Source organism: Heterocephalus glaber, unplaced genomic scaffold (assembly GCF_053883595.1).
Source record: "Heterocephalus glaber isolate CG9 unplaced genomic scaffold, H.glaber_assembly_v1.0 deba00001760, whole genome shotgun sequence".
NCBI classification, from domain to species: domain Eukaryota; kingdom Metazoa; phylum Chordata; class Mammalia; order Rodentia; family Bathyergidae; genus Heterocephalus; species Heterocephalus glaber.
In genome coordinates, this window is record NW_028258457.1 from 1,747,433 (window position 1) to 1,762,678 (window position 15,246).

The window sequence follows — 15,246 nt, forward strand, 5'->3', positions numbered from 1 at the left end:
CAGTAAGTCCAGACCTAATGGCTTACCTGAAATTGTATTAAGTGATTATATAAAAATGTCATAGTTGTTCAAAACAATATTGTGAATACTCATATAGACATGCTTTTTTATGTTTTTGAATTTTTTTGGTTTTTTTTGTTGTTGTTCATCACTGAGCTATATTGCCTCACCCCACCCTGGTCCGTTTTTTGGAGGCAGTCTTCCTATGTAGGCCAGCCTGATTTGAATGTGCCATATAAGCTAGGCATTCTTGGAATGTGTCCTCTCCTGGATTAGCTTCATGACTGCTGGGATTAGACATGGGTGCAGTATTACTAATTTGATAAGGCTGACCCAGAACTTGATATCCTCCTGACTCAAGCTCCTGAGTACTTGGAGTTGCAGCAATGGGCTGCTCTGCCTGGCATTATTATTTTGGTATTAGTGATGGTTAAGTGCTTTTTGGAGGCTTTCATTCATTCCCTTTGAGACAGTTCAGACATAGAAGAAAGCCTGTATGTTCCCTGAAAATGAATGTAATTTTAAATCCCACTTAAGATATGCAATTGTATTTTTCAACCACTGAAAATGTGCTTATTCTTTACAGAAATCAAATAGCTGAGAAACTTTGTGAGAGTAAAAAAGTTCATCATTTTTCAGAAAAAGTCCTCCAAGATTCATATCTCAGTCCTACTGAGGAAAGTCATACTAGTGCAATACCATGTAAAGATCCATGTTGTAGAAAAGTGCTCATGCATCCGACATCTCTTAATCCGCAACTTAGATCTCAGACTCAGCATAGGCCCTTTGAGAATCACAAATTTGGAGAGAAGCCATATAAACATGAGGAATGTAGTAAAGAGTTCACTGATCACCAGTGGCTTCAGAACCGTGAGAGATCGTATATTGGAGACACAAAGTATGGATATAAACAAAATAGCAAAGGTTTCAGAGTTCTCAATTTCTTTCAAACACAAGGAAGAACTCATAGTACAGAGAAATCCTGTGAGTGTAAAGAATGTGGGAAAATGTTCTTTTCTCGTGAAAGCTTTCAGAGACATATGAATGTGCACACTGGAGAGAAACCTTATAAATGTAAAGAATGTGGAAAAGCCTTCATTTATCAAATAACATGGAAGGTACACATGAAAAGACACAGTGGAGGACAACTGTACCAGGGCAAACAATGGGGAACAACTTCCTCCTACTCAGTGTTAAAGAAAAACTCAATGAGTAACACGGATGAAAGACTTTTTCAAAATAATCAGTGTGGTAAATCTTTTGGTATTTCCACATATTTGCAATATAATGAAATTGTTCACACTGCAGAAAAGCCTTATAAATGTACAGTATGCAATAAAGAGTTTAAAGACTCTAGAAGTTTATATTTACATGAAAGAATTCATGGCGCAGAGAAATTTCACCAGTGCTCAGTATGTGAGAAGTGCTTTGTCTGTTTTCAGAAGCTTCAATTGCACATGAGAGTGCACACTGGAGATCAACATTATAAATGTAAACATTGTGCGAAGGTGTTTATGAATTCATATGTGTGTGAACAGCACAAAAAAACCCATATTATTGAGAAACCCTGTAAATGTAAACTATGTCTTAGGCCCTGTAGTTTTTCCAGCTCCTCCCAAAGGCATGAAGATACTCAGACTGGAAAGAATCCCTGTGAATGTGAACAGTGTAGAAAGGCCTTCACTTCTTCCAGTTCCCTCAAAATGCATATAAGAACTCACATTGTAGGAAAACCCTATGTTCGTGAGCAGTGCAGTAAGAACTTTGCTTTTTGCAGTGCCCTCCGTGTGCATGAAAGAACTCACACAAGACAGAAACACTACCAATGTAAAGAATGTGGCAAATTCTTCACTTCTTCTAGTGTCCTCAGAAGGCATGAAAGAATTCACACTGGAGAGAAGCCCTATAAATGTAAACAGTGTGGTAATGCCTTCATTTTTTCCAGTGCCCTCAGAACTCATGAAAGCACTCACACTGGAGAGAAACCTTATAAATGTAAACAATGTTGTAAGGCCTTCACTACTTACGCATACTGCCGATTGCATGTAAGAACTCACACTGGGGAGAAACCTTATGAGTGTAAACAATGTGGAAAGGCATTCACTTTTTCTGGTGGCCTCCGTACGCATGAAAGAATTCACACAGGTCATAAACCATACCAATGTAAAGAATGTGGAAAGGCCTTCAATTATTCCAGTTCCCTAAAAGTACACCAAAGAATTCACAGTGGAGAGAAACCATATGAATGTGGTCAATGTGGGAAGGCTTTTGTTTCTTCTTCTTCTCTCCGTACACATAAAATAATTCACACCGGAGAGAAACCTTATGAATGTAAACAGTGTGGGAAAGCATTCTCTTTTTTTCATAGCTTACAAGTACATCAAAGAATTCACACTGGAGAGAGACCCTACAAATGTAATCAATGTGGAAAGGCTTTTAGTTCTTCGAGTCAGTTCAGAAGGCACGAAAGAACTCACACTGAATCGAAACCATACAAGTGTAAACATTGTAATCAGACATTTGCTAGTTCTGGTCTCTGTGAAAGGCATGAAAGAACTCATACTGGGCTGAAACCGTATGAATGTAAACAATGTGGTAAAGCCTTTCAGTCTTCCAGTAACCTCCAAAGGCATGTTAGAACTCACAGTGGAGAGAGGCCGTATGAATGTAAACGATGTGGAAAGGCATTCGTTTTTTCCCATGGCCTCAGAATACATGAAAGAAGTCACACGGGAGAAAAACCCTATGAATGTAAACAATGTGGTAAGGCCTTCACTTCTTCCAGTTACCTACCAGTCCATGAAAGAATTCACACTGGAGAGAAATCCTACAAATGTACACAATGTGGAAAGGCCTTTACTTCTGCCAGTATTTTGAGAAGGCACGAAAGAAGTCACACTGGAGAGAAACCTTATGCATGTAAACAATGTTGTAAGAGCTTTACTTCTTCCAGTTACCTCCGATTGCATGTAAAAACTCACACTGAAGAGAAGCCCTATAAATGTGAACAATGTTGAAAGGTGTTCGCTTTTTGTAGTGGCCTCGGTGTGCATGAAGTAATTCACGTAGGACAGGAACAGTACAAATGTAAGCATTTACTCGTTCCTATACCCTCAGAATGCATGAAAGAATTCACACTGAAGATACCCTATAAATGTAAACAATGCAGTAATGCCTTCATTTCTTCCACTGCCCTCAACTCATGAAAGCACTCAGACTGGAGAGAAACTGTAAATGTAAAGAGTGTTGCAAGGCCTTCACTACTTACGCATACTGAGAAACATGTAAGAAGTCACACTGGGGAGAAACCTTATGAGTATGAACTGTGGAAAGGCATTTACTTTTTCTAGTGGCCTCCATGCACATGAAAGAATTCACACAGGTCAAACCATACCAATGTAAAGAATGATGTGGAAAGGCCTTCAGTTATTCCAGTTACCTCAAAACACATGGAAGAATTCACGGTGGAGAGAAACCGTATCAATGTGGTCAATGTGGGAAGGCTTTTACTTCCTCTAGTCTCTGTACTCATGAAAGAATTCACATTGGAGAGAAACCCTACAGATGTAAACAACGTGGAAAGGGCTTTACTTTTTGCAGTGTTATCAGAAGGCACAAAAGAATTCACACCGGGGAGAAACCCTATAAATGTAAACCGTGTGATAAGCCTTTCACAACTTAACTCGCCTTCCTGTACATCGAAGAATTCACACTAGAGAGAAACCCTATGAATGTATAAAATGTGGCAAAGCCTTTGCTTATTCCAGTGACCTCCACAGCCATGAAAGATCTCACCCTAGAGAGACACCCTACGAATGTAACTGATGTGGTAAGGCCTTTGTTAATTCTTGTTCCCTCAACCTGCACAAAAAGTCATTCTCTAAAAAAAAGCCTATGAGGACCAGGGATTTAGCTCGGTGGTTCCACTGCCTGCCTCATAAGTACAAGGTCCCGAGTTTGATCCCTGGTACCAAAAACCCCTCAAAAAACAAAGAAAACCTATGAATCAGTGTGAGAAGGCATTTGTACATCCCTGTGCACTCTGAACGAAATAACTCAGAGGAAAAAAAAAAATCTCAGGGGAATAAGGTAGTTAGAACTGGGCTTGCCTGCAGTGCCCTCATAGAGCATGAGAAAACTCAGGGTAGAAGAAATGTTAGTATTAACCACATGAAATCTTTTTATGACTGTGATCTTTAGTGGCTTAAAAATTCACATTGACATGAAATCCTATGAAGGTAGACTATATGGAAGGGCCATAAGTTGTTTTAGTCAGATTTGAGTACAGGGGCCTATCCACTAGAGAAGCCCTTTAGACAAACTGATAAGGCTTGAAGAATTAAATAACATTTCACCACAAGAAAATGCAAAGGATACAGAAGCAGTGTGCAGTTAAAAAATGTTGTAAATGTGACCACTTCTGCTCTGTTCTGTTCTGAATGAAACCCTGTGGCTAGTATGTAATATGAATGAATCTGTCACATCAACCACCCTTTGGAGAAAAAAAGAGTTTTATCTGATAGGAACTTTATAAATTTTGTTGACATTTACTTGAGCAATCTTGGATTTCTTTTCTTTTCTTTTGTACCAGGGATCAAATTCAGGACCTTGTGCTTGCAAGGCAGGCATGGTACCACTGAGCTAAATCCCCAGCCTGATTTTGGTTATTTTCAAACTGAGCCCTTGTCATCAAGAGCAATTTCTTTGTCTCTGTCTCTCACAGTGGAGTTGAAACCAAGGACTTTATTGTAAGATACATCTTCAGGCATTATTTTTTATTTTGAGGCTGGTTACGGTTGCATGCCTCTGGGTTTAGAGTTGTGAAGACCCTGCCTGCGACTCCTGGAGTGCTACCATTACAAGTGAGTGCTGCCATGGGTGATTGTAATTTTTTTAGTCTAAGGAATATGAGAAAGACTATTGCCTTTCTCTGTAGAAAAGGTCATGGTATCAACCTTTGCAAACCACTGCCTTTGCAGTGTGTGATAGTTTTCAATTTTCACAAATACTTTTTAGTTCTACAAAAATTGGCACTAAGCAAATTAATGTACTATGGAAGATGAATTGAAGTCTTTATACTTGTAACACTTCAGAACATTATCCATGTGATCTATGATGCATGATCTCTATCTGTGACTTATTCTCCCATGTTTTAGAAGTGAAAGTATGCCAAAAAAGTGAAAGGTCAGCCCAGTTCTGCATACTTGTACTCCATGTGGCTTGAAGCTGATGGAGGAGGATAGGAAGTTCAAGTCTTATCTGTGCAACTTGGTGAGACCCTGTCTCAAAAAAATAGATCTCAGGATGTAGCTCAGAGTAAATCCCTGTTTTTAATGCCTAGTATGAGCAAAAATGTCAAATGAAGGTCATTGAGACTGTAAACAATTAAACATGGTAGTATACCTTTGGCACCAATTTCCTAATTGTATCATCATCTATAGATTCATTGGAGACATTTAATTTTTTTTTTTTTTTTTGGTACCAGAGATTGAACTTGGGTCCTTGCGCTTGCGCAGCAGGCAGCGAAACCACTGAGCTAAATCCCCGGCCCTTAAAAATTTTTTAATGTTTCCAATGAAAACTTTAACAAATTAACCTTAAAAATAAACATTTTTGTGCTCTAGCCATTACCTTAGTGCTTGGTAAACATTTGGCTTCTTTTTCTTTGAGTCCTCCAAAGTCTTGAGATGTCAAAGGATGGGACCCTCCAGTACTGCAGGGTGGGCTTCTCCACGAGCCTGATCTGTCCCATTTTCTGGTGGCTATTCCACTGATACAGATTTAGTCTTCGTAAAGTAAAGGAGAAAAAAACCTTCATAGCAGCAAGTCTGTAGGTGACACATTTAAAGTGTGAAATACCTATAGGCACATATGATGTAGCACTGCTGTCTTTTTTTTTTTTTTTTCTAACTAAATGCCCAAGCCATTGTAGTGGCCAGTGTTAGCTCAGTGGAAGCAGGAAGGCCCCACTATTTTTTATCTAGTCTCTGAAACATGTAATTACTGAAAGTTAGGTGTTATGGTTTGTTTTTAGATGTTCCCCCAAAGCCTCATGCAGATGAGGTGGGACTTTTTTTTTCAGAGGTAGTTGAATCTAGAATGTGTGATGTTGTGGTTAACAGCGTGTGATTATTAAACCAATATAGTTGAGTTTTTTAGCACCATCCTTATCCTGTGAATCTGGATGAGAAAAGGGGCAGGAAGATGCTGTTAAATGCTCTTCTTACCTTTGCTACCTTGTGCACACCATGGTGTTTCTCCTCTGCGTTGCCTGTTTGCCATCCCTGCCTTGGAGACAGCTGATTATGGACTGAATCCTCTCTGAACAACTGTGAGTTAAATAAATGTCTTCTCTTTCAACTTTGGGTGTTGGGTATTTTGTCTCAGCAATGAAAAAAGTAACTAACACCTTAGGTTTCCTGTAGCCCTCCCCTTATGGGGCCAACCTATGGGATTGGTCCCAGATAATCAGTGGCCAAAGCCTCCAAGGCTGGCCACTCACAGTATTCAGACATACTCTTACTGCTTTCCTGGCCAAGAAACCAGTTAATATAATGTTCAAGATTGGACAGCAAGCCGCTGTTCTGCCAAAATGCTGTTCCCAGCAATCCTAAATGCAGGGTCAGTAAAGAAAGAAGCTGAGTTTAAAATAAATGAAGCTGACTTCTTTGAAAATGGGGAAAGGGAAGAAGATCATGCACAAGTACTTTGGCCATGTGGAGAGTTTTCAAAAGTGAATACCCCAGGACTTCTGTCCTTAAGCATCAGTCTGTGTTTGTGGGCTGAGTTTCAGTCAAAGAAATGCAGCCTGGGGGCAGGGATTTAGCTCAGTGGTTCCACTGCCTGCCTCGCAAGGTCAAGGACTGGAGTTTGATCCCTGGTACAGAAAAAAAAATGCAGCCTTGAGTATACTGAATTAATGCAGCATGGTATCAAGAAAGGCACTTGCAGAACTTACCTTTCATCCAGTGATGTATACTAAATTTGCATGATTTTTTTCTTATTTGGGTATATTTTTCTGCATGTGTTTTGGTACATAGGTTTATACCACTGGGCTATTATCTTACCTCAAGAAATGATAACTTGAAAAATGTGTTAGTCCTCAAATTTGTAACGCTAGAGTGTTAATCTACAAGGATATTGGAGGTCTGACTTTAGAGAATTTCCAGATGTCTACATGTAGTTTCCTTGATTGTAGGGCTTCCTGAAGGCCCTCGATATTTTGTGCCCCTTCGATGTACCTTGCCCTGTGCAGTGATTCTATGTGGCTGTTTGTCTATATCTTGTCCTGCATAATATGAGTCTCCATAAATTAGTTTTCATTTATCTCTATACTACCATGCAAAATTACCCCAGAATTGATTCTGAGAACTTAACTTTGAGCAGCCCAGAACTACAACTGCATCTGAAGTGAAGTTAGTCTTCTGAGACTGACTGCTTAACCTTTCACTTTTGATGATGTCTCCCAGTATGATCCCTATACTGAGTAAGTTCAAGGACATCTTAATGACTTTTGCACAATTGCTTACTTGGTGTGTGAAGAGCGATATACATATGTTCAAACAATTATACTATATAGATTTTGCATGCACATGCATAATAGGTATTTGTTCTCTCTATCCTGTGTTTGTAGTTTGGATGATGATAATGTTGAAATGTATGAATTACTCATTTGATATCCAAAGTCATGTCAATATAAAAAAGTTCCAATGCAGTTTTCATTAAAAAGATATTATTGTAAAATTCATATGGATTCTCCTTGTATTCTTAATATTTCGGAATCGCAGAAAGAAATGCATGGAGACACAGAGTTTGGGTAAAATAATAAAAGGCTTTACTTGCAAGCAGGTGGGACCACCAGAAAACAGGTCTGGTCAGTCCCGCCCCCCCCACATTCTTTGTCCATCACCTTTTATACTTTCGTTAGTCATTATCTCATCCCTAGTGGTCTTTGTTAAGTAAATAAAGTTCCAATTCCTGTTTAATGGTTAGACACAGGTGGTTTCTGTCACTGATTACAGTCTTAAACACATTACAGTTAAGGCACATATATATCACAAGTTTGTTCAAGGATTCCCACTTTGCTCTTCAGAGCTAAGATGTTATCTGTAGTGGAGCTACAGATCAAAGGAGCTATATAACCTTCACTTTAAATAAAAGCAACGGGCTAAGTCAAGCTTTTAAAGGGATACATTACCTATTTTGCTTCCACAACCACTTTAATAGCTAATCTACTAAATTTACTTTAAAACTTTCCCCTATCATTAACATTGTTAAGTGTTCACACCTCATTCAAATCATAACATAATGCAATAATCATGAAGATGTTGCCTAAGTTCCTTTATATAATGACGGGTATGTAGCTCAGTGCTTATTTCCTTACCATTGAAAACACCCTAGATCTGATTACCAGAACCAACATCAACAAAATTAAACTAACATAGCACAGTAGTTTGCTCTGAAATCGATTTGCATATTTGACCAAATGATGTTCAGCTAGGCTTGCCTAGGTGCACAAGGGAGACAGCCCACAATCTCATTTGGAAAGATGTTTAGAAAACTGTGCCAGTCTGAAAAGTGTGGTTCGCCTATAGTTTATGCTGTCCAAAAAATTAGCTCAAATTAAGTCCTAATACATAACACTAAAGAAATTCATGAGGAATTCACAAGGGGAAAGTGTCAAGGTGTTACATTTTAATTTTTTGCTGATGTTCACAATCCACCTGATGCCAGTGATGAGATCTATTTCCGTGATGTCATGACATGTACAAAAGAGGCAGTCACCAGATTGCACTGAATGCAGCTTATTAAGTGACCAAGTCATGGGTCTTTTAAAATCTGTATCTTTTTTGTGTGTTTTGTTTTGGTACCAGGGATGGAACTCAGGACCTTGCACTTGTGAGGCAGGCAGCAGCACCACTGAGCTAAATCCCCAGCTCTAAAATCTGTATCTTGAAAGAAACTTTGACCATAGTAAAAATGCAGTGCATTAAGATTGGATTGTGGAAAATGTGCATTCAACCCTGCCTCAATTCTTCATTTTGTCTGGGTCACTTCTGTCTTTTACATATCTCTAATGGGAGTTAGTCATAGTATTTTGTAGAACTTTTGTCAGATAAAATATACCACTGGCAAGTTTATATTTTTGAATTCTCTTATGTTGGAATATAAACTCTTCAGATCTCCATTGTTCATCTCAGTGGTCACTCAGGCATTCTTCTCATAGCCAGGAAAAATGCCTTATTTTAGTTATCCTTAAAAAGTAAAAAAAATGAAGTTAGCCTTAATGTTCCATTACATATTATATATATTATTTTTTGGTACCAAGGATTGAACTTGGGACCTTGCGCTTACGAGGCAGACAGTGGAACCACTGAGCTAAATCCCCGGCCTGACATAATTTATTCTTTTTTTTGGTACTGGGGATCGAACTCTGGACCTTGCGCTTTCGAGGCAGGCTCTGGAACCACTGAGCTAAATCCTCGGCCCTGACATCATTTATTCTTAAAGTCCACTAAAATCTTGTTCTTTCTTGAAATAAATGGTGCATTACTCATCATTTCTTTGTACTTTCATGTTCTTCTGGAATATGTCCAGTGGAAGCAGTGTTGGGGACCAGGAGTAGGACGCAGTGGCTGTAAATTGTATGCCCTGTGGATTTCAGCATCACTGAATAAAGGAGGAGACACTTGGAGATACTCAGAGAACATCAACTAAAAGCACAGGTGTGCTGGGGATTTAGCTCAGTGGTGCCACTGCCTGCCTTGCAAGCGCAAGGTGCAGAGTTCCATCTCTGGTACCAACACACACACACACACACACACACACACACACACACACACACACACACACACACAGGTGACTGGAAGAAAGGGAGAGACATTCTGGTGCCAAAATCAATCCGAAATAACGTGTAGAGCAAACAAAACTTAGGCATAGGAGTGTATAAAAAGGTGGAGCAATCCACTGGGCTGCCTGTAAGACCTCTGCATGTGCAGAGCACAGGAACCTCCATTTTGGGAAGTTCCCCAAAAGCTTATGGAACCCCAGTAGCATGGCAGAATCAAGGCACACAGGATACACTTGGGGTACATGGTCCCTTGCCTCTTTTTCCTTCCTCAAAAAAGTTGTTGTAGCCCACCTGCACATTTCATCATCACACGTAGCAGTGAATGACCAGGATGCTGCTCCCTCCCCATTGGTCTGCCAGTTTGCCCTCTGATTATGAGAGAATAACAAGCAACTTCTGATTGAGTTTGTCATGAGTAATATTGGACTCCCCTGTCCAGCTCACGTATGAGAGAGGAGCCTGTAACCTAGAGGGTCATCTTGAGAGTGAGCAAGCCCAGAGCCCTGTAAGGAGAGACATGGCAGTGGAGCAGAGCAGAGCAGTGAATGCTGCATGCGGAAGTAGCTAATTATAGCCTCTAGAGATAGCAAGGAGAGGGACTGGGTGGTGGCAAAAGTAGTCTGACCTAAGACCCCTCCCACCCACTCCCAGTGTTAGAATCATGCCAGTGGAGTGGAACAGAGGAGACTGCAAGGGCCAGGATGGGTCAGCTGAACACCGGTCTTGAAGCAGGAGTGGGGTGTTTTTGTTTCAGTGCTCCTGCTGTCGAATGACCACAGCACCTGGGTGTGCAACAGCTGCAGACATACAGGGCAAGCAGAAGTGGGTTGGTCACTGGGGATATCCAGAGAGTTGCTGGCTGCATGCTTGGCCCCAGGCTCCACAGCCAGAAGCCAAGATCAGCCTGCAATTCTGTGGAGCTGAAAGACAGGAGTTGGTGCAGGACAGATTTAAGCTCTAACTTAGATATTACCACAGAACTGTCCACACCAGGGGATAGCTGTAGATTTTTCGTCAGAAAAATTTCATCTTTTTTTCTGGTTTAAGTTTTTATTTTTATCATTTGCTCTTTTTTGTTCATTTTTCTCTCTTTTCTTGACTTTAAATTTTTTTTTTTTTTACCAGAGTGATCATTTTCTCTAATTTTTCTGGCTTAGTTTTGTCCTTTACTTTCTCCTTTATTCTTTCTCTCTGGTCTTCTCCAGATTCCCAAAGTTTGGGGGATTTCCCTTTGTTCTTCAGCCTTGCTTATGATATCTTTCTATTCATTCCTCTATTGTCCCCCTTATTCCTCTTACACCCCCTAGCCCTATTAAGATCACTCCCATAAGGGGAAATTCACTGCATATAAGTCCTGGTTGTTTGATTTTATTATAGATATTGTTGCTATAGGTAATGATACCAAAATAATAATTACCACAGTTTGTCAGGTTCTAGGCTATGCTTGATGCTGTTCTCACTAATTGTACTCATTTAGCTGGGGTGTCATAACTCCTGTAATCAGTTGTTCTTCCTTGTATAACAACACTGTGTGTGGTCATAAACATTACCATTGTCCAGTACCAAAGGAGTGAGTACAGGGCCATATACAACAAGTTGTCATCCCTAAGAAATTGGGAAGGTAGGATCTTGGGACAGCGTCCTAGAAGATCCTGGAAGACATCTGTGAAGAATAGTCATTTCCTAGGAATGTGCCAATACTAGTGATAAAGCTATCTACTATAAGCAACTTATATGCATCAATGCAGATAACAAAAGAAAAAAATCAGAATATTGCAGATAGCTAAGTCTGGTAGAAATTATTGTAAGGCAATTAGACAAAGCTGGGACCTCAGAATAGAAAAAGAATTGAGGTACATTCACTGATTCACATTATTAAAAGAAAGAAGTGGGCTGAGGATTTAGCTCAGTGGTTTTACCACTGGTGCAAGGACCTGAGTTCGATCCCTGGTACCAAAAATAAAAGTTACTGCACCCAATTATTTTCTCTGGGGATAAACAGCAATGATCGATATTCTAAATAGGCATCAGTTTCCCTAGCCCATTCCTTCCCAGAAATTCCTTGTTTATTTCATGTATGCTTGGTATGAGACTAGCTTCTGCATTGGATCCCCAGTTAATCAATTTTTTTTTGGTTGAAGGGATGGAACTCAGGACCTTGCACTTGCGAGACAGGTGCTGGAACCACTGAGCTAAATCCCCAGGCTCCCAGTTAATCAATATTGCCTGGGTGACTATACTTGTAACCTTATTGCTTGATCATAGTTTTGTCCCACCTTATGCCCACTTTGTGATTTCCCATTGGATTTTTAAAATTAAGTTTATTGGTACATTTCAGGTATACCATACAGTTACAATCACCATTGTTATCTTGTACCTTTACATGATGTATTCTGGTTCTTATTTTTTCCCCATTCCCCTGCCCTCCCTTCACCACCTGCACCCTTCCCTACTTACAGACTTTGTTTCCATTTTTCCTTTTCTCATGTTCTTCCCATTGGATCTTATTAGTTGACTGTAGTTTTGTCCCACCTTGAACCATCCTCACCTTGTGGGTTTGCTCAATAAAATGTGTTTAAGAATTGGAGTGTGCAGGCAACCCACTTTCCAGCCCCCGCTTCTGTGTCTCTTAGAAGCTATCTTTTCTCAATATAAGTATTCCTACTCTTAACTTCCATTGTTACTATAATTCATTCTTTGATTTTAGAGAACACAAACTCGTGTTTCAGACATCTAGAGGTTGGGATTTACAATATTGCCCTTTTTTGAATTGTTTTTGCTTATTTGGATGCCATTTTTTGATTACTTGTTGCCCTATATAAAGAAGATGTAGAAGATGGAACCCCAGACTTCAAACCCACCCAGGCAAAGTCCAGGGGACAATGAAGTGGAGGAAATCAGAAACTACCAACCTGAATTTTGTGAAATGGTAGTGGTGGAAGTAACAAAACAGATGAATGAAGCTATAGAAAAAATCAGATCAGAAATAATTTCTTGAGTAAGAAAAAGTCATAATGAAGGACTTGGTTAGTGAATCTAGAGTAGACACTGATGAAAAAAATAGAGGAGCTTAGGAAAATGATGAATAGCCTATATAAAAAAGAAATAGAATCCACAAAACAGATTCAAACAGATATCCAGGAGATTAAAAATTCCATTGAAAGCATACACAGTTACACAGTAGAATGGGCAAATGTGAGAAGAGAACATCAGATCTCGAAGACAGGATTGTGTTTAGTGATCACCAAAAGAAATCTTTAAAAATAGCAAGAAACCATAAAAAGTCAATTCAACACTTGCTAGTTGATGGAAAGAACAACATAAGATTGATCTGAGTCAATGGAAAAGCAGGAGATAGTGCAAATCACATGAAAAATAACCTATTCGTAGAAGTAATGGAAGAAAAGTTCCCAAGCATAGAAAAATAATTTAATATACAGATAAGTGAGGCATATAGAACTTCAATTCGCTAAGATCAAAAAAATCTGTACCAAGGCATATAATAAACAAGATTGTAGAAGTTTGCCCCACAAACAAAATATTAAAAGCCTTTAAGAGAAAACAGAAAACCTGTAAAGGAAAGACCATCAGAATCACAACAGACTTCTCAACAGAAACTCTTAAGTCAAAGAGAGCTCGGAGTGAAGTATTTCAAGTCCTAAAAGAAAATAACCTCCAACCTAGATTAATGTACCAGACAATGCTTTCAAAAAAAAGCAATGAAGAAATAAGATACTTCCATGAAAAAAGGGCACATGAAGGAATTCATGACCTCCAATCTTGCATTTCAAAATGTTCTGAAAAGTGTTCTAGAAAGAAAATTAAGGCTACAATTCCATGCACACCAATGGAAAGATTCTACCAAGGAAGGCAAACAAACAGAGGAGAAATAAAGACGACCAACAACAGGAAAATATGACAAGGATTAGGCAATACATATTAGTTAAAACCATAAATGTAAATGGTCTCAATTTACTAATTAAAATAAACACTGAAAAAATGGATCAAAAACCAAGATCTAATAATAATGCTGCATAGAAGAAACACATTTAACTCAAACAAGATAACCTTAAAAAATGTGTACACTGGGCTGGGGCTTTAGCTCAGAGTTTCGGTGCCTGCCTCACAAGCACAAGGTCTTAAATTCGATCCCCGGTACCAAAAAAAAAATGTGTACACCAAACATCAGCACACCCGACTATGTAAGACACTAATGAAAATGAAAAGTCAAATGAATACTATTAATACAAATTTAATGGGGAAACTAAGTGCCCCAGTGTCACAAATAGATCAACTTCAACAGAAAATCAAAGAAATATCAGAACTGAAGATGAACAAATGACATAGTGGATTATCTACAGAGTTTTCCACAGCACAATATCAGAATAGATATTCATCTTAGCTGTGCACAGGACCTTTTCCAAAGTAGACCACATACTGGATCATAGAACCTCCTTAACTAAAGGCAAAGAAGTTGCAATTATCCCTTGGATAGTCAGAACATAATGCAAAGAAATTGGAAATCAGTGGCAAGAGACCACAAAGATGCATAAACATGAAAATGAATACCCTCCTGAATAACCAATGAGTCACACGAAATTAAAGAAGAAATTAGGTAGGTTCTACAATTAAATGATCATCAGTACAACATATCAGAACTTATGGGATACAATGAAAGCATTTCTATGAGGAAAATGTATAGTGGTGAATTCCCTCATCAGAAAAACAGTGAGGTCAAATATACAACCTACTGTTGAACCTCAAGCTTATGGAAAAAGAACAAGTCAAGGCCAAAATTAGAATGGGGGAGGAAATTAGAATGATCAGAGCAGAAATTAATGCCATTGAGAGTAAGAAAACAATACAAAGAATCAATGAATTGAAGAGGTGGTTCTTTGAAAGATTAATTTGACAAAACACTTAGCCAACTTTATCACAAAAAGGTAAAAGACTCAAATTCATGCAATTAAGTATGAAATCACAACAGATCCTGCATAAATCCAGATGACCATCAATCTCTACTTTGGGAGAACCTGTATTCAAGTAAGATGAGAAACATAGAAGAAATAGACAGATTCCTAGATACATATGAACTTCCAAAGCTGAACCAAAAAGATATAAAAATTGAAAATAAGGGCCAGGGATTTAGCTCAGTGGTTCCGGCACCTGCCTTGCAAGCACAAGGTCCCTAGTTCGATTCCCAGCACCAAAAAAAAAAAAAAAAAAAAAAAAAAAATTGAAAATAACCCAGTATCAGTCAATGAAATTGGAGATGTACTTAATCTACCAACAAAGACAAGCCTAGATCCTAATGGATGCACTGCTGAATTCTACAAGAAATTTAGAGTATCTAATGCCACTACTCCTCAACCTCTTTAATGAAATTGAAAGGGAGG

At 38.9% G+C, this 15,246-nt stretch overlaps 1 protein-coding gene across 5 annotated transcripts in view; it reads left to right on the forward strand.

Annotated features, from left to right (window-relative positions):
- The window catches only part of LOC106007637 (zinc finger protein 627-like), an 80,871-nt gene extending 67,349 nt beyond the window's left edge, over window positions 1-13,522 (forward strand). For 3 of the 5 annotated variants that reach the window (XM_087201539.1, XM_087201538.1, XM_013068407.3), the window contains exon 4: window positions 587-13,522. In XM_087201539.1, the coding sequence (XP_087057665.1) occupies window positions 587-3,017 (2,431 nt within the window). In that variant the 3' untranslated portion in view covers window positions 3,018-13,522. The remainder of the gene's footprint in view (window positions 1-586) is intronic. The other 2 variants (XR_015447527.1, XR_015447528.1) reach the window with 2 other exon arrangements.
- The last annotated feature ends 1,724 nt before the right edge of the window (window positions 13,523-15,246 follow it).